The sequence below is a fragment of the Lonchura striata genome, chromosome 6 (genome assembly GCF_046129695.1).
Source record: "Lonchura striata isolate bLonStr1 chromosome 6, bLonStr1.mat, whole genome shotgun sequence".
Lineage (NCBI taxonomy): Eukaryota > Metazoa > Chordata > Aves > Passeriformes > Estrildidae > Lonchura > Lonchura striata.
Window position 1 is genome coordinate 32,482,996 of NC_134608.1, and position 21,246 is coordinate 32,504,241.

Genomic DNA, 21,246 nt, shown 5'->3' on the forward strand with positions numbered 1-21,246 from the left:
TTTTACTTTGAGATGTATTTAGGCTGTTTTCAGACAGGACAGTATATTTGTTGGTGGGAAATCCTCCTGCAGTCCCTACACAGAACTGCTGCACTGCTCATGCAGTGTTTGCCTTTGCAGTCCTGATCTCCAGGGATGTGTGCATGAGATGAAAGTAGAGATACACTAAGTTGCTAGTGACTGTGATGTGGCTGATAAGGAGAGCTCTTTGTGTACAAACAGTCCTGGTGGTTTCTCTTAGGAGAAGAGGGGAGCTGTTAGGGATTTAGGCAGATGATAAAGAATATGTTTTTGCCTCTTTGTAAAAATAGTTTTAAATTATTTTCTTTTAATCTGAACATTTCCTTCAAGACTGGATAGGTACTTTAGAAAATTTTTATTCCAGGAAATTAATATTTCCAATAATCATTCTAAGATATGTGTAGACATAAGGGGAAAATAATAGTATGGTGATAGATAACAGATGTTTAGCAACTGCTTTTAATTTAGTCTTGTTTTCCACTTTCCTATTCATTAAGCTGTTTTGTAAACTGCAAACAGGTATTATTAAACTAAGGCTACCCAGTCTTATTCTCATGCCTCACCAAAAGTCATGGTAACTGATTTATAAAGCAGCATGCAGTTCTAACATATAATGTGTAATTGAATATTAAATTAAAATGTCATCAGGGCAAAATGAATATGATTTTTGCCATAGAAGATCTTACAAGGAGTATCCATAAAAGTAAAATGATACCAGAAGTATATTTACCTAGAAGGATGTTAATCAAAACCAGCAAGGCTTCTTTGGATTTCTTTGTGTTTATAATCTCCAAAGATAATGCAAAGTTTCTCTTCTTAATTAGAGAAAAAAATGAAATTATGCTATAAAACTTATTGTGCATGCACTTCTGACATGTATTATTGAATCTAGAAACATTATTCAGCCTTTAATTATGCTTTTAAAAGCTATGTTAAATGTTGTAGTTTTAAACCTCATCACATGAAATTCAATAAGAATCTCTATTTAAAATGCCTGTCTTCTTAAGGTTGAATATCATGTTAGTCTGTAATTGTGATTTTTTTCTCTTCCTGGTGAACTTCAATGCTGTAAATAAATAGCCATACATTTCTTTATAGCGATAAATTTTTTTGTGAGCAATAAGCCTTCATCATTCAAAGAGTACTGTGTTAAAAAGAAAGAAGTTTTGCTGGTATATTTTCTATAATTTTTCATCTCAGCATATCAGTTTTTCTGAAAGTGAAATTTATTTGTCATCTCTGATATAAGGAAGTATTACTCCTTTTCACAAATGGCAAACACAGAAGTGGAGATTTAAATTTTTGTGGTCAAAAACATTATATTATTTTGTTTGCTCATTCCTAGTTTTGAGAATGCCTAGTTTTCTAAATTATTCATATTAGTAATGTATTTTATTTCTTCAGTGATTTCTTCTTGGTGACTGTAGCTGCTGAAATACCATGGCCATTTAGGGTTGTTTGCAGAGGGAGGCCCATATCAGATACCACACCTGAAAGGACTTTGCCCAGTGATTTGTAGCAAGGTGGTGGCAAGGATAGAAATAAATGCTCCAAGGAAGCAAATTCTTCTCTTGTCCAGGAGAGCTCTTCTGCACTATTTAAAGTGATGTTGATTCACATTTAGAAACTTACTGTTTTAGACAAAAATAAGATGATGAAAGACACACGTAGGATTGAAATGATTGCAGTCTGCAGCATAAACATATAAATTTTTTCTCAGAAGTTTCTATTGAAGTGGAGTAGAGAAAGAATCGTTTTTATGCATTCAGTCTTGTAGGTAAGTAGTGGGAATTTTTAATAAGTTGGGCGCATAGCCATATAACTACAAAATAATAAATTTTTATGCATGTCTTTAGCTAGGGGTGGAATTACCATGCATTTTAGATTAAATAAAGGGCAGTAATATTCAAATATTAATGAAAGAATATTTCAAAATAGGAAGGCAAACAAAAAGTAGCATGAAATTCAGCATTGACAACTAGATTTCACTAACGGTAAGCTTTCTTTTGTTAAGTCGACTGGATTTTCTTCTTCCTGCAAAGTAAAATCTAGATTTAATGTGGCTGATCTTCAGTCAAACAAGTAGTAATGGTAATACATGGGAACTTAGTTAAATTTGCCAGGTTTAGGCCACTGGTCCTTATCCTGCAGCATCCCTTGGTTACAGTGTTTTTATATTGGTTAAGCACAAAACTTAAAGTTTGTATGAATGTGTTTACATGTTTATCTTGTTGTGTATAAAGTACTTGAATGTGACACAAATGGAAGAGGTTGGAACATTGGGAAGATGTCCTTCTAGGTCTGCATAATGATGGTGTTGTCATTGGGACAATAATAGCTGGAAAACATCGCTGATATGGGAAAAGATATTGTGTAGAAGAGCGTAAGTCTTCCTGGATTGACATAAAAGGTTAAGGTGTTGCAATGCACAATGCAGGTTAACGTACTTGATATCTAGAAAAATGTTGCAATAAATTTCTTCTATCAACTGAAAATGGCAGAGAAGAAGAGTGCTTTTGAGCAGTGAGTGAGTAAGTGTTGATTGTGACATGATTGTAGATTGTCAGTGTGATGTGACTAAGAAAAAAATAAACTTTAAAAATTAGGCTGTGGTAAGCCTTTATTTAAAGCCTTGAGAAATAGTCTGCTTCAGGTCAACACTGTTTATTTTGTCCCACAGTCTTGGAAGGAAAAGACCCCAACTCCAAACCTAAAATCAGTCACTTGGCAATTACACTGAGCATAATAATCATGTCCTCCTGGACCAGTGTTTCCAGATTGCTTTCCAGGGTTTTTTTAGAAGATATTCAGTCTGCATCAGGAGTCTACATAAGCAAAGGCCAGGTAAATCTGTTTCAGGAATTAAATACTTAGGGTAATTGGCCATTGAAATAATTTATCTCAGGACTCTGGGTAGGTATCTCCACTGAAACTCTTTGTCCTTCAGCAGCCATAAGACCCAGACTGAGGATGCAGGAGAAAATTTTTAATTTGTTGGGTCTACATTTATCACTGCTTAAACAACTGTTCCCTGTCTGTTGTGGGAAGAAAGCTGTGGATCAAATTCTTCAGAATAGTCAATGCATCCTTATCGATAGATGAATTGAATTACGGGGCCAAATGGTTCAGATTGTATCAAAAAATGATCAACAAGATGATAAAAATTTATATAGGACCAGAAATGACAGCTGACTTCAGTTCTTCCTGTGCAAAATAATTTACGTTGGAAGCAGGAGAAATCCTAGAATTACAAAATGGTTTTTGTTGGATGGGTCCTTGAAGGTCATCTAATTTCAACCTCCCTGTCTTGGCCAAGGACACCTTCTACCACACCAGGTTGCTCAAAGTCCCCATCCAGCCTGGCCTTGAACACCCTCAGGGATGGGACACCACAGATTCTCACAGGCAACCTCTTCCAGTGCCTCACCACTCTCATAGTAAAGAATTTCTTCCTAATATCTAATCAACATACCCTTGGAGTTTGAAGCCATTTGCCCTTGTTCTGTCACTACACACTCTTGTAAAAAGTCCCTCTCAGTTTCTCTTGTAGCCCCCTTTAAGTACTGCAAAGTACAATCTCCCCAGAGCCTTCTGTTCTCCAGGCTGAATAACCCCAACTCTCTCCCTGTCATCATAGGAGAGGTGCTCCATCCCTCTGATCATCTTCATGGCCCTCCTCTGGACTCTCTCCAACAGGTCCTTGTCCTTCCTGTGCTGGCCCCCCAGAGCTGATGCAGCCCTGCAGGTGGGCTCTCAGCAGAGCAGAGCAGAGGGGCAGAATCCCCTCCTGGCCCTGCTGCCCACGCTGCTCTGGATGCAGCCCAGGACACGTTTGGCTCTCTGGGCTGGAAGTGCCCATGGCTGGGTCATGTCCAGCCTCTCACCCACCAGCACCCCCAGTCCCTCTGGGCAGGGCTGCTCCCAATCCATTCTCCACCCAGCCTGTATTTCTGCTCATGTCTCAGCTGGCAGCTGAACCCAAAGCTGTATGGTTTTCCAACCTCCCCCTTCTTGTAGGGAAACTGGCGGGGGGGGTTGACAGCATCGTGTGCTGTGCACTTTTTCACTGGCATGTAAGAGGTTTCAAAGCATAATCCGCTATTGTTTTCCCTTTCCTTATAGAATGATTTTGAGTTAATTTAGTTCATGGTGTTACAAGGAAATTAGGAGTACTCTCATCCACATTAAAGTTCTCTAACTGTTTCATTCTGAACCTCCAGGGGTTCAATCAAAATTTGACAATAAAAAGAATTTAACACTGGTGACTGTGCTAGAGTAGGACTGATTTTTTCTGTAGCCTGCTTATATACTCTTGGGTAATACTTAAAACATTAGAAATATATGTGATTTCTAAGGCAACAGCTCTTATACTTAGTGGTGGTGTTGTGTTTGTTAAAAGAGGTGATAATGTTACTCAGTACAAAGAATATCATATTTACATACCTGTTAGATTAGTGTTATAACATTTCTGACAAATAGTATCAATTTCTTGGACAAACCATTCTGGTAGTGGCAGCCCATTCTCCATTTATTAGATTTTTAAACCTGCTAACAACCACATAGACCTGATACAGCCTGAGGGAATGCAAATAGAAGCATTCTTCATCCTGGGACTCCTTGTCCTGTGAGCTGTGATAAGTTAGTAATGCTGATAAATGTTGTGTTAGGGAAGAGTTAGATCACTAGGGTTTCTCAGAGATTGGAGTTCCAAAGGAAAGGTTCTGGCTGATGACCAGGCTGCCAGTGTTTTACCTTGTCTAGCAATATTCAGCATGTTACTTGCTTCATGCTCTTCTGGAAATTTCACTTATGAGGGTGAGCTTTTTAAATATTTCTGGTCATTATACACTTAGCTTAGAAGGAGAGCACAGTGGCAGACAGATTGATCTATGCTTGATTTTCATGTGTTGCTTTTTGAATCCTGGTCAGTGAATAAAGTTTGTAGTCCAAGAAAAACAGAAGATCAGTCTCCAGGCTGGAAACTGCTTGATTTTCTGTTGCCACATGGCAAAAGGATGACAGTACTAAGAGTTCTCATATCTCTCCTAAGGTCAGTTTTGTCACATACAGTGTAAATCCCAAATAATTTTATGGGACAGTTTATGCTGTAATTATTTATTGTCTGTGTTGCAGCAGCACCTAGTGGTTCAAGTTAAGATCAGAAATTAACTCATGGCACATGATCTCTGCTGGGAAAGCTTTAATTGAAAGTAGATAGCATGGAAGTAGGAGGATATCAGAAGCCATGGCAGAGAAGAGGGAGGTGTCTTTTAAGCCACTACAGGAGAGCTGAGGTACAGCCAGCAAGAGACCTAAGTTTGCATAGAGGGTCTCATTTCTCTTTTATGTAGAGACATGTTTTTTTCCTAGCATCAGCTCTTGTTAGTTCATTGCCTTTGAAAAATGAATTTTTTGGATATGGACATACCTGCTTGCTTGTAATCTTGGTTAGAAGTCTCTAACTGTAACACTTTGGTCAGATTTGAACAAATACTGCAGCCCAATGACCTGTTGTTAAATATCATCCTTTGAAATTTGGAGCATGGCATTAGGATTGCTTACTGCATCCCAACGCATGATGCTTCTCTCACTTGGTGGCTCTAAAGGCTTCACAACTATATAAGGTACATTAGCATTCCAGCTGGATTGAGCTTCTGAAAGGGGGCTGTAAAGAGAGTTTAGTTGAAATTTACAGGCATATGAAGGATAAGAAGGTCATAAGGAGCAGTCAGCATGGATTCACCAAGGGCGAGTAATGCATGACCAGTGATAAACTTCTGTGATTTAATGACTGGGTTGAAAACTGGTAAAACAGCCAGTGATTAGTGCCACAAGGTCTAGTTGGAGACCAGTGTCAATGCTGGGTCCAGTCATGTTTAATATCTTCATTAAGGAGCTGGAGAAGGAAGCAGGGTGTACCCTCAGCAAGTTTGCAGTAGACACAAAGCTGGGAGGAGTGGCTGGTATGCCAGAGGGTTGTACTGCACACAGTGGGGCACACAGGAATGTCATGAAATTCAGCGTGAGGAAGTGCAAAATGCTGCAGCTGGGGAGGAACAACCATAGGCAAATGGAAAGCAGCTTTGCAGAAAGGACATGAAGGTCCTGGTAGACAGCAAGGTGAAATAAGCCAGTAGTGCACCCTTGTGACAAAGTAGATGAGTGGAGCCTGGGCTCTACTGGGCAAAGTACTGCCAGCAGGTTGAGGCAGGTCATCCATCCCTTCTACTCAGTACTGGGGAGGCCACACCTGCTGTGCCATTTCCACTTCTGGGCTCTCCAGTAGAAGAGAGATGTGGGGAACCTGGAGTGGGTCCAGTGGAGAGAGCCCAACAAAGGGTCACAAGGATGGTTACCGATCTTGAGCATCTCTTTGATGAGGAAAGGCTGAGAGCTGGGACTTTATAGCCTGGAGAAGAGATGGCTCAATTTTTCTAAATATCTGAAGGAACCGTGCAAAGAAGTCCAAGCTGACTTCTCACACCGCTGCATAGTGATGGGTCCAGAGGCAACTGGCACAAACTGTGACACAGGAGGTTCCCCCTGAACATCAGGAAACAATTTTTTACTGTAAGGGACACTGAACACTGGCACAGGCTGCCCATGGAGGTTTTGGCCTCTCCATCCTTGGAGAGAATCTAAAGGGGTCTGGATATGGTCCTGGGCTGTAGGTGGTCCAGCTTGAGGCAAGGAGGATGGGCCAGATGATGTCCAGAGGTCCCTTCCAGCCCCAGACATTCTGTGATTCTATCATATCATATCTGTAATTCATTCAAACATGAAGTTGATATGACAACATTTTTAATACTATGGAAATCTGAACATCGTTTAGAAATTTTTGGATCAGAGCCTTGATCTTACTCCTAAATATTTATTAAATAAAATCTTACAAAAAAAGTGTTAGCAGACTTTAGTCATGATTCATTGGCAACTAAGGGGGAAAACTTAAGGACACAAACAAGGAGTCTATACTTGTGGCACAAACCTGGTATTCATGCAAATCCCTTCTGCTAGTTTTCTGAGTGTCATGGAACATAGTTTTGCCTTGTGAAAACCCAGTATGTTGCATCATTCACTATGTAGAATTATATAACAATGTTTGTACAACACTCAACCTATTAAATTTGAAAAAAAATAGTTCAGAAAAATAAGACACACATTTAATTTGGATTTCCAGTCTCACAGCAAGGACTGCATTTTAAGTCAAGCACATTCTCTGATTGATATCCTCAGTGAAGGAAACAGAATGGCCTTTCTGTTGAAATAAGCATTTTTGTGTGGTTGAGGTATAAGGATCCACTGTTTTGAGAATGTTGACAGAACCCAAATGATTTAGATTTATTGTGCTACTAGGGCTTTATTGAAGGAATTACTTAGGAGCTAAGAAGTGACAAAAGGTAAACTAGAGCATGGCAGTATATAGCTATCACTTTCTGCTTATGCTTCTCTTGTCAATCTTCCTACTTGCTCTTTTCAGACTCAGTTTTGCTTTCTGCTCTGCAGCATCAGTGCGTGGCACAATCTAGAAGAATTTGTCTGTTTGTTCTTCCCCTCCAGACATCACCCTTTCAGCTTGTCACCTTCACAACTTACAGGTCAATTTTGTTGTGATACCAGTAGCAAATGTAGATATTTAGCTTGACTTGTTAATTTTTTTTTTCCTGACTGCTGTGGATTTGCCTGCCTGTCTTCAGGGTCTAAGCTCCCTTGGGCATGGGTCATCCCTTCTTGATGTCTGGAAAATTGTGCTACTACCATGTACACATAAAAATCTGTGGCAAGCAAAGATTAAGAGGATGAATGAGATGAGTAACTGGAAGATGTGAACTTCATCAGTTCCATTAAACTATAGGATCATTTTGTATTTTTAAGGTCAGCAAGAAGCTCTCATTTTTACTTTCCTAGTATAGCTCTCATAACTGTATTCTGTCTTTTGGGATGTCTTCTAGTCGTGTAATATGTATCTGAAATAATTTTCCTTTCCTGTTATTTCTTGGAAAATCACTGCCATGTATAATGAAGTAGTTTTTCTGGTAAGAGAGAGAGATGTATGCAGTAATACATTTATATGTCTTGTTTTTACAGAAGTCTTTTTCAAAATACTGCAAAGGCTCCTTATGCTTTTCAAATTAGTTCTTTAGCAAAAATCAAAAGATAAATTATGTCACAGAATGGAAAACTTGTGCTAATTTAATAAAAATCAAGTTTGTTTATTGCACTGTTTCACTGAGCACTCAGAAAACTGGATTGCTGGAACTCATAGTGATGTGTATGAGCTTGTGAGTAAAGGACTTACAGTGACAATTGTTTACTGCTACCATTGAAACAAAAAAAAAATGTTTTGAATGTCTGTTGCTCTTGGATTTCCTTTCTCCATAATGCATATTTATTGCTCAAAGTTTAGAATGTACCTGTGGTTATGCAGTTATGGAGTATCCTACAACAGGAACTGAAAAAGCTGTATGTTGGAGGAGGGTTGTTTGGGTTAGGGTTTTTTTGTGATGTATTTCTGCATTGAACATTCATTCTTTTATAATCTTTGTCTATCTGCTAAAAATTTTAAGGGTCTTGTATGAAAGTGTAATTTTTAAATGATTATTTATTTTCTTTAAATCTGAGTTTTAAATTAAATTTGAAATCATCAGATACATCATTATGGACAAGGCAATGAGAAGCAGGCATGATTTTTAAAACCACTAAACAGTGCGCATAAAGTTAGCACATAAGATTGCTGTGATAGGAAATAAATCCTACCTCCATTTCATACATTAATTCTGTAAATTGAACACTGCTTCTTTTTCTCTCATTTCTACAGAGAATTTGTGCCAGTCCTTACAAACACTCTGCTAGGAACAGCATCCATTTTCAATAATAAAGATATATTGCAAATACTGAAATTGGAAACAAATTTGTATTGCAAACAGTGTTTCAAATTGTTGTGTTAGAAACATGTGCTTCCTAAACTGTATTAACAATAAATTTGGAATAAATAATCCATTTTATTTGAGCAGTAACCATGTTGTTTATAGACTGCTTGTTTTTAACCTTTGCTATCTGTTAACTTTAGTAACTATTACTCTTAAGAAGCTTACCTCTTAATTGCTTATCTGCTGGTCTTACTTTTTAGGAGATGAGTATCTCTAGTCAAAAGATTGTAGTGAATTGAATCCTACTGTTCTCTTTTCAAAGACAAAAATGAGGTAGACTTTGCTATAAGCATATGAATATAAAGACTGAAGGCTATAAAATGGAAGCATTTTCATTATGAAATGCTGAAAACCACACTGCAGTTAAAACAGTTGCACATGTACTTTCTTTGCATTCTATGTGTTGTAGAGACACTGATTTAATTGGATTTTGGACATGTTGCAATGTGGGCCAATATTTGGGTCTGATAAATTGCTTTCCTGATTGATTAATTATTGAGGCTTATATGGAAAGATTAAAAACATTAAGATAGATACTGTATCGTTTTAAATTAAATTAACATAATAAGTGTATTAAATATTGGATTCATTTAGGGTTTTATTTCTGGCTGTGTTACCATCCCGAATGCTGGAAATCAGATATTGTACTCAGTGCAATAAACTGAAATAATTGTTGAAATAATGGAATGTTCTTCTCTAACTGCCCAAGTCTGGAGATGTGTACAGGGAGATCTATAAAGCTGGAATATTTCTAGTTAGCATTATGAAGACAGAAATGAACTTGAACTGCTACATTCAAGTTTTACCACATGACTGTCAATGCAGTCAGAATTAATTTTGCCTTATGATTTATCTATTATTCTGTTTTACATTCACACTTCAACTTAAATCAAGTTGACTTCTGCTTCTGAACCAATCATGTGTTGCTTTAGTCATACTTGAAGAAAAATGGTGTGTTACTATTATTTCAGGCTCTGTCTGAATGCTCTGAAGTTGTTCTGCCGTTCAGGATTTTCAGCTGAGGACAGTATCTGCTGCATGGGTGGGAGCAGGCCCGGTGGTCATGCAGTGGTGTGATGAGTCCACTGATGGTAACCAAATGAGAGACTGGAAACATCGACCCCTTTTTCCCTGCCAAGTTCTAAGAAATAAAGGCTGTAAAATTAGAAGAGAAATATACTACAGAGGTGCAGTATGTTAATTTCTAGAGCACTGGTGAATGTGTGCCTGTGTGAATGCTTAGTCCCTTTCTGAGTAGTCATAAATATAACATCTAATACCAGGTTTTGTGAGTTGTCTTACAGAGAGAAGAGAGCAGTTACCATTGGCTTTGGGAAGATAATTCATGTAAAGTAAGATTATAAATGTTGTCATTCATACACAAGTGAGAAAGCCTGCTCTGCTGTTATTTTAAGATGAGGAGTTTCAGAAGGGAGAGTTTTCTCTACAAAAACAGCCTCTGGTGTTGGATTTACCCACTTTGTACTACTTTCCCCTGCCTCTCCTCTATCTCCTGCCTTCTTTTTACTTATTTTTACCCCTTTACCAGTTTATAAGGTATGGAACTACTCATTATTGTACTGGAAATTGTGTTTCAGTGTTTTTCATGACACAGGTTGTAATCATAATTATGGTTGCAGATACCACTTTTGTCAGGTTTGAATTCACAGTGTTGGCATTAGCAGATTAATTTTTTGAAGAACCTGTATATCCTGAAACCTATCTTAATCTATGTCCTTTGCTTTTACAATTGTTGTTCTTCTGAAATTTATTTGTCTTTTTTTTTTGTGTGTGTTCCACCTTTTTTGTAATAATTAAGCAAAGCTGCTAATGCCTCCCTTCCATGACTATTTTAGAGTTTTTGCCATAGTGGTAGGTGTTTTGGATCTTCTGATGAGCATTATTAAGAAAATTGAAATTATTTGTAATAAACAATTGTCTACAATTAATTGCATAGGATTGAATAAACACTTTGATTTCAGAGTTTTACATATTCTTGAGATTACTCTCAAAGTTTTGTTTACATTTGATAGTGAAAGTAGTTGTTTGCAACATGTGACTTTACAAGAAGAGAACGGAGTGTCTGTTGGAATTTTGGCTGAAGTCTTACAGTACTGTCTTGGATTTACCCTTTTGTTCATAGTCTTGATGTCTTGGCAGAATGTATACTTTTAAAATTGTTGGGTGATGACTTTGGACTTAGATCTAATCAGCAGTTGTATATTATTGTAAGACTCTCTTTTAGCAACGCATAATTTTATTGTATTTTTAAAATGCTTTTAAAGAACATATAACTCAATACCCTATTATTATAGAATGCTAATAATAAGTGTTATTTCCAACTTCATTATATTTATTGTTATAATTGTAATTTTTTTTCCATAATACAGGAGGATACAATGATCTATTAAGCTGTATATACATATATTAAACTGTATAGCTGGTATAAAGATTGTATTTATATAGCATATCTAAAGTTGCATTCATAGCTATATATAAATATGATAGCCCAAAAAATGTAAAGTGAATGGAGAGTGGGAAAAAATAGTAATGAAAATGAAACAGATAATATGGAAGCCATATAGCTCAGCTGTTTTTGTTCATTTTTGTATTAATTCTGCAGTATGGGAGGGAGGGACATGGTGTAAAATTCTATTTGGATCTCACTAAGAATGGCTGGCCAATGAACAGCATGATACAGTAGCCTTATTAACAGGGAAGAATAAAAAGAGAAACACAGCAATTAAATCCTGTGTCCCTTCAGAGATTTGGAATCTGTTGATCACGCAGCCTCACATGGAGCCCAGGTGGGTTTTCCCACAGCATGCTGTTTGTGCATAAGTTCCTCTTCCCTATCACAATGCCTTTATTTTGTGTAACAAGCAGTCATTTTCCCTAAGAAGCTGGCATGGCATCTCTGTCATGTCATCACCAGTGCCACCTGGGGCACGCCAGCAGGCTCCCTGCAGCGCTGCTCGTCCGGCATGTGGGCTTCAAGTGCAAGGCCCAGCAGGGTGTGCACTGCCAGCTCAGGATCCCTAATCCTCAAGGGGTCTTCCAGGGAGCTCCCAAGACACTGCTTCCCTTGACATGGGCAGGGGGATGATCTCTTCTGAGGGGCAGTAAGTCTAGGAAGAAGGCCTGGTGATAACTTTGCAAGTGAAAATCTTGGTGCAGCTAGCCAATTCTAATGCAGTTTGAGATTTTAATTTTGCAGTGGATTAGACATTTGTTGGCAAGAGGATGAAAAAGCCTCTGTTGGCCCTTCAGTGATAGCTTTCCCTTGCTGCTGCTCAGATACAGGTATGAACAGATGTAAAAGGCTTTGAGCCTGTCTGCCGGGTATATGCATTATTTCTAACATTGTACAAATTTAAATAAAACTCCACAACTTTGGCAACTCAGTCTGAAACAAAGAGTACTAGGTCACTGACTGTGTGACATGGCTCACTCAGTTTATTTTATTGTAGTGTCTGATCCTTAGACTGTCTCTAAACATGTAGCTTAAGGAAGGTCGTGCTGCATTCATTACCTGTACATTGATCCACACAAGCAGTAACTGTATCCCATCTTGTATTTTCTAAGCTGTTTTTGAGAACTTGCAGTTCTGAAAGCTCTGGTGAATTTAAAGTCCTACTGTGACTACTACTGTTCTTCAAACAGTACAGAAGCAATATTTCAATCCCTGCAAAATCATTTATTAAAGGCATTTCTGAAGCACAGCTATCAAATCCAAGGCACTACTCTGGCATTTTTTTTCTGTTATGCAAAATTTTGGTGCTGTAGCAGTTTCATTGTTTCCAGTTTTTTTCCTCCTCCTTTAACCTTACCTTTTTAGAAAACAGCTAATTCACTGTGGTAGAGAACAGATTAGAGAAAACCAGCATCAGGCTAAAACAGTGAATACAAGATGATGATATAAAAGTTGTCAGCGGCAAAATCTTTTGGAACGTGCATCTGGAGGTGCTATTGGTTGAATTCTACATACAGAACTGATCAAGCATCCAAGGTTAAAGTATTTAAATTTCTTATTAGTGATTTCTATTTTGTAATCTCATGTTAATGTTGTTTAGCATAGCACAGTTAGGCAAACTGCTGAATCGTGGTAACCAGTGTGCCTTTTGTGAAATTCATTGCCTTTCAGACAAATAATAATATTGCATTAATAATGTCTGGAAAAGTTAGACATAAGCCCTTAAGGAAGTTTACTTTAAAGCATTTTAATAATGCAGTGAAGACTGTGAGGATCAGTCATTCTTTTCAGTCTATTCTCTGTACAAGTCTTCAAAAAAAAAGCTCTTTAACAACTTGAAGATGCAGACAGAATGAGCTCAGCATACCTAGCTTCTCACCTGAAGTTTAGAGATTATGTGTGTGTTTGATAACTGTTCCTTTGCCACAGTGGAGTGTGTGCAGCAAGGATAACATCTGTTTGCACACACAGGCTTTTCTCAGGTGCTTATCCAAGGCTATGAAGCAAATTCTCAGATGAGAGCTACAGATATGAACATCTGCATTCTCTGTTTCTGTTGGAAGGTTTTGGTTTTGGGTTTTTTTTTGGTTTTGTGGTGGGTTTTTTTTTTGTTTGTTTGTTTGTTTGTTTTTTTTTTTTTTTTTTGTAATGTAGGATTAATACAAGGAACAAAGTAATCTTAAGAGATCCTTAAAACTGCATAATGTTTGGGGAAAAAAAAGATGTGGATTAAAACAGGAAGACTCTAAAGCATGTTGCTGAATTGACTTTTGGAAAGTGACTAGGTGTTACAGTAATCAAGATGTTCTATAAGGAGGGGTTTTTTTCAGCTTAGAATTTGTACTCACTCATCTTTTCTCCTTCTGTCTAAAGGAGTGTTTTAATGATTTCATGCTTCCCAGGGTGTCTTGCTGCACATCATACTGCAATCACCTTGCCTTTGGCCCTAGAGGCCGAGGAACCCTCCAAAAATAAATGGGAAAAGCCAGAAGCTGTCTCCTCGACTTAGCATTTTCTTTTAGCTCTGCTTAATGGCAGGATTTTGTTGGGTTTGGCCTCAGAATGGTGTCTCTCCAGCGAGAGCTTCCTCTGGCAGCTGCTGCCTGCTGCTTAGGGGCATCAGCTGGGACGCTGTGCAGAGCTGTGTCCCCCAGCAATGCCTGCCCATGCCTGCTGTAAGAGCTTCTAGCTGCTTCTCCTGTACAGCATCAGCTTTTCAGCGCCCCATGAGCGTCAAGACCATGGTAATTCTGAATCTCTGCTGAGGAAGTAAATCTGTTGGATTTTTTCTTTACTGTTCTGTACTTAAAACAAAGAAAACAGGCTGGTAGATGTGAAACCTTTAAACTTCTGAAAATGCATAAATTAGAGGTGATCCTTTCCAAGCATGGATGTGCCACTGAAATAACAAGGCTGAGATAAACACATTGTTTGTTTCTACAACACAAAGAGAAATGCCTTCTTGCATAAAAAAATAGCTGGATGGGAAAAATATAGCACTTAGTTACTTTAGAACTACAAAACAAGGTGTCTGATTAGTGTCACTCTAATACTGAATATTCATGCTGGATATATTTCAACTTTTATTTTAGGTACACCTGAATTGCTTTGTCCATCCTTCAGCCTAGGTAGCTGATATCAGTGTTAACGTGGTAGTTCAGTTCTAGAACTGACCTTGGCAGACCTGTCAGTTCAGCTCAGGCTTAGCACCACTTCTGTGGTCTGGCTGGCTCTGGGAGGAGGTCTTGGTTTGTCCATCCAGTTCAAAATATTACTAAAGTATGTTTGTATATATAGATGATTGTATAAAGTCATTAATATTTTTATTTGATATATAATTATCAGCAGGGAGCTAGTTTAACCCTTTCTGCACTGCTTTAGTGTCATTACATGTGAATTTTTAAAATAATTCAACTTTAGAATGCTAAGGGATAGCCCTTCTCTGTGGGAGGATGGATTGTGAGAGAATAGAGATAGTGCTGAAGGCAATCCCACCCCTGAGGTGTTGCAGCTGTACTAATTACCAAGGAGTAGGAGCAGCCCTGCCATTAATAGGGCACAGCTGTGTCCAATAAGGATGGTCCAATAAGGATGGGTGTTATAAAAGGTGGATTAGCTGGTTGAGAGAGAGTTGGAGTTAGTTGGCTGTGCTGGTGTGAGGTGTAAGGGTCAGGTGTTTGTGTTAGGGACAGTGAGGGCTAGGTGTCTGTGACAGGGACAGGAAGGAGTCAGCCGGCTGTGTGGAAGAAAGAGAACAGGAATCAGTGCTGCGAGGAGCTGCCCGTGAGAACTCACAGAGAGAAGGTCTGAAAGTCTTACAGTAGGATGATAAAATGATGGTGACAGTCAGTTCCCATCCACTGTTGATTGGTGCCAAGCGCCGTGTGGGGCTGGATCCTGACACTTCGCAATGGGTATGTAACACACTGTGGGTTGTCAATGGTTCCAGATTACATCTTTCAGAAAGTTAAGTAGGCTTCAAAACCACTTTCTGTGTCACGCAGAGCTTTGTTTTTTTTTTTTTTTTTTTTTTTTTTGTTTTTTGTTTTTTTTTTTTTTTTTTGTTTTGTTGTTTTTTTTTTTTTTTTCAGATTTCAGGTTAGCTTTATTATATACTGATCATAGATTAGGATTAGTGATTTTGGACTTGTGTGCCAGAAGCAATTTTCCATTTAGTCACTTAGGGAGCATTAGTTTGAACAAATTTCTTACATCTCTTTTGGCAACAGCCATTTTGTCTTGCTTATTTCTTTAAAAAAAAAAAGAAAATTAAGACCTTTTAGAAGATACATGAAAGTCTGTATAATCCTCACCCAAAGTTAAAATGTAAACACAGAAATCTGATGTCCTTAGTATGTGGAACTTCCTGGCTGACTGACTGGGTGCAGAGTGTAGTGATCGGTGGCACAAAGTCCAGTTGGAGGCCAGTGACATAGTGGTGTACCCCAGGGGTCAATACTAGCTCCAGCCCTGTTTAACATCTTCATTGAAAATCTGGATGTTGGCAGCAGGTTTGCAGATGACACAAACCTGGGATGAGTGGTTGATATGTTAGAGGGTTATGCTTCCATCTAGAAGGACTGTAAAAGGCTGGAGAAATAAGTTAACCAACTTGTCTCAGAAACCAAGACCTGCTGGTTTTGGTAAGAATTTTCATAATTCTAACTGAAATACTTTATGCTTCCATTTCACAAATATGAAGAAAGAAGTTATTCTTAAGGTTATGCTAATAACTAACACAAAATAGCAATGATTGTTGCCTTTCCTCAGGAAAAGTAAATTTAATTATTGGGATTTTAAATTAAATCCACCGAGATATCCTGTACTCTAAGGCATGGATACATCTTGTATTTGGGAAGAAGAGGAAGTGCTGCCATTTTCTCTGGAAATGTAAGATGAGAATGTTGACATACAGGGGGTTTTGCACATTTAATTGCTATTCATAGCTTTTACAAATTTTAGACTAAAGATTTGACATCGAGGTAAAAATTTAGTGTTGTAGGCTGTATGCACTGTTTTGGCTTTAGCAAATTCTTTAGGCGTTTGTAATACACATATTTATATAGAAATGTTTTAAAGCAAGTAAGCCACACTTTGGACCAAATTTTTGGTTTCCCTGGTACTTCTGACATCATTGGAAAAGTATAAGAAGTTTTTCAAAGTAATGAGTGTTTTTTAATGCTTTCATATGAATGTTTGTATGTATAGAGAAGAGGAATAAAATGGCCAACAATTCTCTGCAAGTCATTAAAATACCTAACAATGTAATTCATGTCTCCTCTGTTGTAGATTTGTAGTATCTTCAGCAATAAAATAAGAAAGGCAAGTTCTCTAGTTCTAGCCCCCCTGCTCTGACTCCATACATTGTTCTTGATTTTAGGTCTGCTCTTCTGTAGCCATCTGTTCACTTCCTAAAATAGCACTGCTTGTGTCTCAATTTAGAACTTTTCTCATTATCTATAATACATTTTAACTTCCCTCTGAATTATACTCTTTTTGATACTGAGTTTTTTAATGCATTACTGAATATGTATATCTTAAGTAGTTGAACAGCAACTTTCTGTTCATAATTGCACCAAAATATTTTGGGTTGTCAAACATTAGAAATAATTCTTGGTTTTCAGTGTTTTCTGGTTTTGTAATTGTTTTGCATAGTTCTCAGTATTACTCAGTGTTACAGTATTTGGAATTAGTTAAATTATAAATACACTGGCAAGCTGAAGATGGTAGCACAAAGTCACACAGTAATTCCAGACTGATCCTATGTTTGCAGTGATTCAGGGCAATGTGCGTGTTGCATGATTGTGTACTGCTGGACTTGTGATGGACTAGAATAGATAAGAGCCCTATCTTGGTTTCCCTGATATTTCTGACATCATAGAAAAAGTATATAAAATTTTGCAAAGCAATGAGATTTTTCAAAATGGTTGCATATGAATGTTTGTAGAGAGAGAGAGGAACAAAACAGCCAATTTGCCTTTCCTCTCTCCAACCATTGATTTCCCATGCTTCCTAACCTACTGTCTTTCATGTTTCTAATTTTCTGTAATGACTTACAAGCTTTGACAGCTCTAATTTTGTAGAAGTCACCTGAAGTTGGTCATCAGATTGGAAAAACTGTGTTAGGAAGGAAACATGAGAAGGGGAAAGGGGAATTCAGCAGAGAAATGGATGGACAGTGTTTTAGTAATTTTTATAGGCAAAACCAGGCATTATTACTGAAGAGTTTTAAGAAATTGTTTAGTGTATATGTTTCAATGCCAGGTTTTTTCTGTCATAAAAATGCTGAAAGTCTTATACACTGTGGAAAATTATAAATGTTGACACTTTTAAAAGTTTAGTTGCTTACCTGCTCCATATTGATGGAACAGTTCTTTGGAGGAGTAAAATGGCCTTTCTCAAGGAACTGGTGAAGTTGCAAATATGGGATTTGGTTGTTTAATAGTGATTATGTTGATAGTTTTCATTAAAACATTTAAGATTTCCTTTCAGGGACTTAGGAACATTTTCAGTTATCTGTTATGGTTTTTTATTATTCTTGTGTAAATACACAGAAATAATTTGTGGAATTAATGAAAACTGCATGGCAAACATGATTGCCATGCCTACCTATAAATTTTAAGACCTTTTCTATTATTTTTTTTTTAGTGGCTACTGATTCTAAGAAGAATTGCAAAATAAACTAAGAAATTGTGCAATCCATTGGGCTTGCCATTGACTCAACAGTGCATTTAAGGGAGAATTTAATAATGTTACAGGTCTCAGAATACACTAAAAAAAAGATAAACATTTGGTAGAGAAGTGTTTTCTTTTTTCCCAGTTAAATTACTCTGATGTACATTACTATTTTTGTAATCTTCAAATGGTGGTTTAAAATGCAACAGCTCAAAGGTTTCAGTAAGGACAAAAGTAATTATATAATGGTAGAAGATGACAGCAAACTTTTCAATGGCATATACCATTTGTATCTATTTTTGTTGGCCATTTGTGAACCATGAGGATTACTGATGGTGCAGTAAAAAATAATGATAATTCTATCATTCTAGTCATCCTTCCCCTCATTGTTGATCAAGCAAGAAGAACTCAGAGCAAATAAGGAAAGCCAGTATACGTTTATGAGCTGGAGTTTCAGAACACTTACGAGAACATTATTCTTGATGGGGCTGTAACAGTGGCAAAAAATGAGCCCAGACAATGGATCCTAACTTTTTAGCCCTCCTAACTGAGCCAGCCACGCACACACGAGACTGGATCCGAGCCTGGGATGCCGAGTGCTGCGGTGTGCCAGCAGGCAGAGGCGCCGGAGGCTGGAGCGCTCTGGGATTGCCTGGGAACGCTGTTCCTGCGGGCTCTGCCGACAGGAACCTCTCAGGATCCTGCTGCTGCTCTGCTCCTCTTCGCAGGGCTGCTGCCTCGGCTGGGTGCTAGGGCAGCAAAGAGGCAGGGAGAGCCCTTGGCAGGGTGCTCCACGTTACGAACGTGGCAGCTGCTGCCTTTCTTTGGAGCTGCAATTTATAGGAGTGTTCGTATGGGGTGTCGTTCTCCTGCAAGTGCCAGCGTGGCTTGGTATGGTCCTGACAGCTGATTGATTGATTTGATTCATTGCCCGGATAAGCAAACATATGAGACATGACAGGCTGTATAGGCTTTAAAGACTTCTCCCGTTTTGTTGCTTGCTGTGGGCTTAGAGTTAAATATAGTTAAAGATTTGGAATCGGCAAACAGAGGGAACTAAAAGTTAAGAATTAAATATCAGTGTGACAAGATTATTTCCAGAATATATAATCTTTTTCCCTTTTCAGGATAATAAAAAGATGATGTATTCATTCACATCTAACAAACATGAACAGCAATAAAATGACAATATTCTGTATTGCAAAGGTGTTTAGGAATAGAAGTGACTGTGAGTCCCTGAAAGACAAAGTAAAATAAATCGGCAGCAGGATAATGTCAAAAGTTATGCTTGGGTAACAAAGACAAACAGGAGAAATAATAGGCTATTTAATGAATCAGTACTTCTAACTTCATGCTCAAAATTTCATTCTTTATTAGTTGAATGGCTAAAATATGGTAGCTCAAAAAAGAGTCCACTACAAACAGAATGGTAGGAGCAAATGTGCTTAAACACTTGGAAGACCATTCACAGAAGGAAAAGCTGGGCTACAGTTCTCTGGCCATAGGTCAGATGAGGGCTGCATAGGGCTGGAAAGCACTTCTATTATTGCCTTATACCTGCTACTAAATTAAGCAAGTTTGAAACTAAAAATATATATATATATGCAATCTGTGATTAGCCACATAGCATAGAGCTGTTAAAAATATCCGTTTGTAAAAGTATAGCAAGATTCCAGAAAGAGGATGAACAGCAAACTTCACCCTGTAATCAAGACTTGGTAGTCCTGAATGCTGAAACTCTGTAAGTGAGCATCAGCAAAGGTACACAAATGTAAAGTGTACTCCTGGTATAATTGCTTAGCTTATTTTTAGCCTCCCTATTTTTATTTTCTGAATTTCAGGTTTGGTGGAGCATATATTTCAAGTGGTATATGAAGCATGACTTGTAGTACTCCGGAATCATTTGCGATTGTAATTTTAATAATTAGTTGAATGAGTGAGTGATGAAAACACTTAACATTTAAACTGATAACCAGGTTTTTCACAGCTCACTGAGATAATTGGCTCAATTCCAACTTTTTACAGCTGTTCCAGGATCCTCCCTGGAAAGAAGAGAAATGACAAGAGGCTTTGGTTCCTATTTTCAAAGTTTATTCATAAGCATTAGGAACAGATGTGGAAACAAATGAACTCTGAGATGGGTTGATGATGCCATGTCTTTGAGCCAGTTGCATGAAAAGTGGTCAGCTCCAGAGCTGTTAAAATAGGCACAGTTTGTAAGCATAATGCTAAAATAAACAAAGCATTGGAAAAATGTTTAACTCGGAAAAGGAAAGATTTTAGAGACTGGGGGTAAGGGATAAAGCTCTGTTTCATTTAGAGTTGTTTCATGAGCTACAGGCGTTCTGGTGAGATCTCCTCTCCTCCCATGACACCTGAGTGAAACTTGTCCCACTGAGACCTTCACCACTGCTACCGCTGGCGACAGCAGTGAACGAAACGTAAACAATCTTGGAAATCCTGTTTTTAAACTCTGCACTTCGCTGTGTAGGGTTTAATATCAGCAGTTTTTTGTGGATGGCAGCTCAGTGTTCTGGAAAGACCTATGGTACATTTCCAGATCATTTTGTGGAAACAGTTTCCCACTACTTTTGATAATTGCGGAGCCCTAGGAAGCCAGCAAAAATCTGAAACAGAATGACTAGTTCAGCTTTGTGTGAATGTGACTGTGTTTCTTCCAGGAGCTTGAAGGTTCTTTACATGCCTTTGCACCACTGCAAATCTGAGCTAACAAGCCCTGTCATGGCTGAGGTGGCACCATGTGAGGTTAGCTTGGGTGTATGTGTCTTGGAATTTCCTGACCTAAGCTTATACAGTGGCATTGGAGTGTATGGAGTGAGTGATGCTGATCAGGATTTCATATGTATGCCTCAGTGATAGTCCTGTGTCCAAGCTGGGGCTGCTAACGTGGTGTCTCTGCCTTATGGTCTAGATTTAGCCAAGCTCTTCAAACAGAGCTCTTTTGCCAATCAAATGCTGCATCTGGGCAAGTAAGAGCTACCAGAAAGAGTCCTGGGTTGAACACAGGAAGAGAACAGGCTCTGTTGATTGATAAATTTGTGTGCTCAGTAATGACTGTCTACAGAGCTGTTTCCCTCCACCACCTGAGGTATTATTTTACAATAAATAATATTAAAACAATATGGAGGT

General features: G+C 38.1%; 1 protein-coding gene across 14 annotated transcripts in view; it reads left to right on the plus strand.

The window, feature by feature from the left end:
• The window catches only part of GPHN (gephyrin), a 269,966-nt gene that overhangs the window by 53,517 nt on the left and 195,203 nt on the right, over nucleotides 1-21,246 (plus strand). Inside the window, exon 1 of one of the 14 annotated variants that reach the window (XM_077784090.1) lies at nucleotides 15,944-16,064. The exons of 12 other annotated variants lie outside the window; for them this stretch is intronic. In XM_077784090.1, the coding sequence (XP_077640216.1) occupies nucleotides 15,983-16,064 (82 nt within the window). In that variant the 5' untranslated portion in view covers nucleotides 15,944-15,982. Of the gene's footprint in view, nucleotides 1-15,943; nucleotides 16,065-21,246 lie in introns of those variants that run through there. One more of the 14 variants, XM_077784093.1, reaches the window with a different exon arrangement.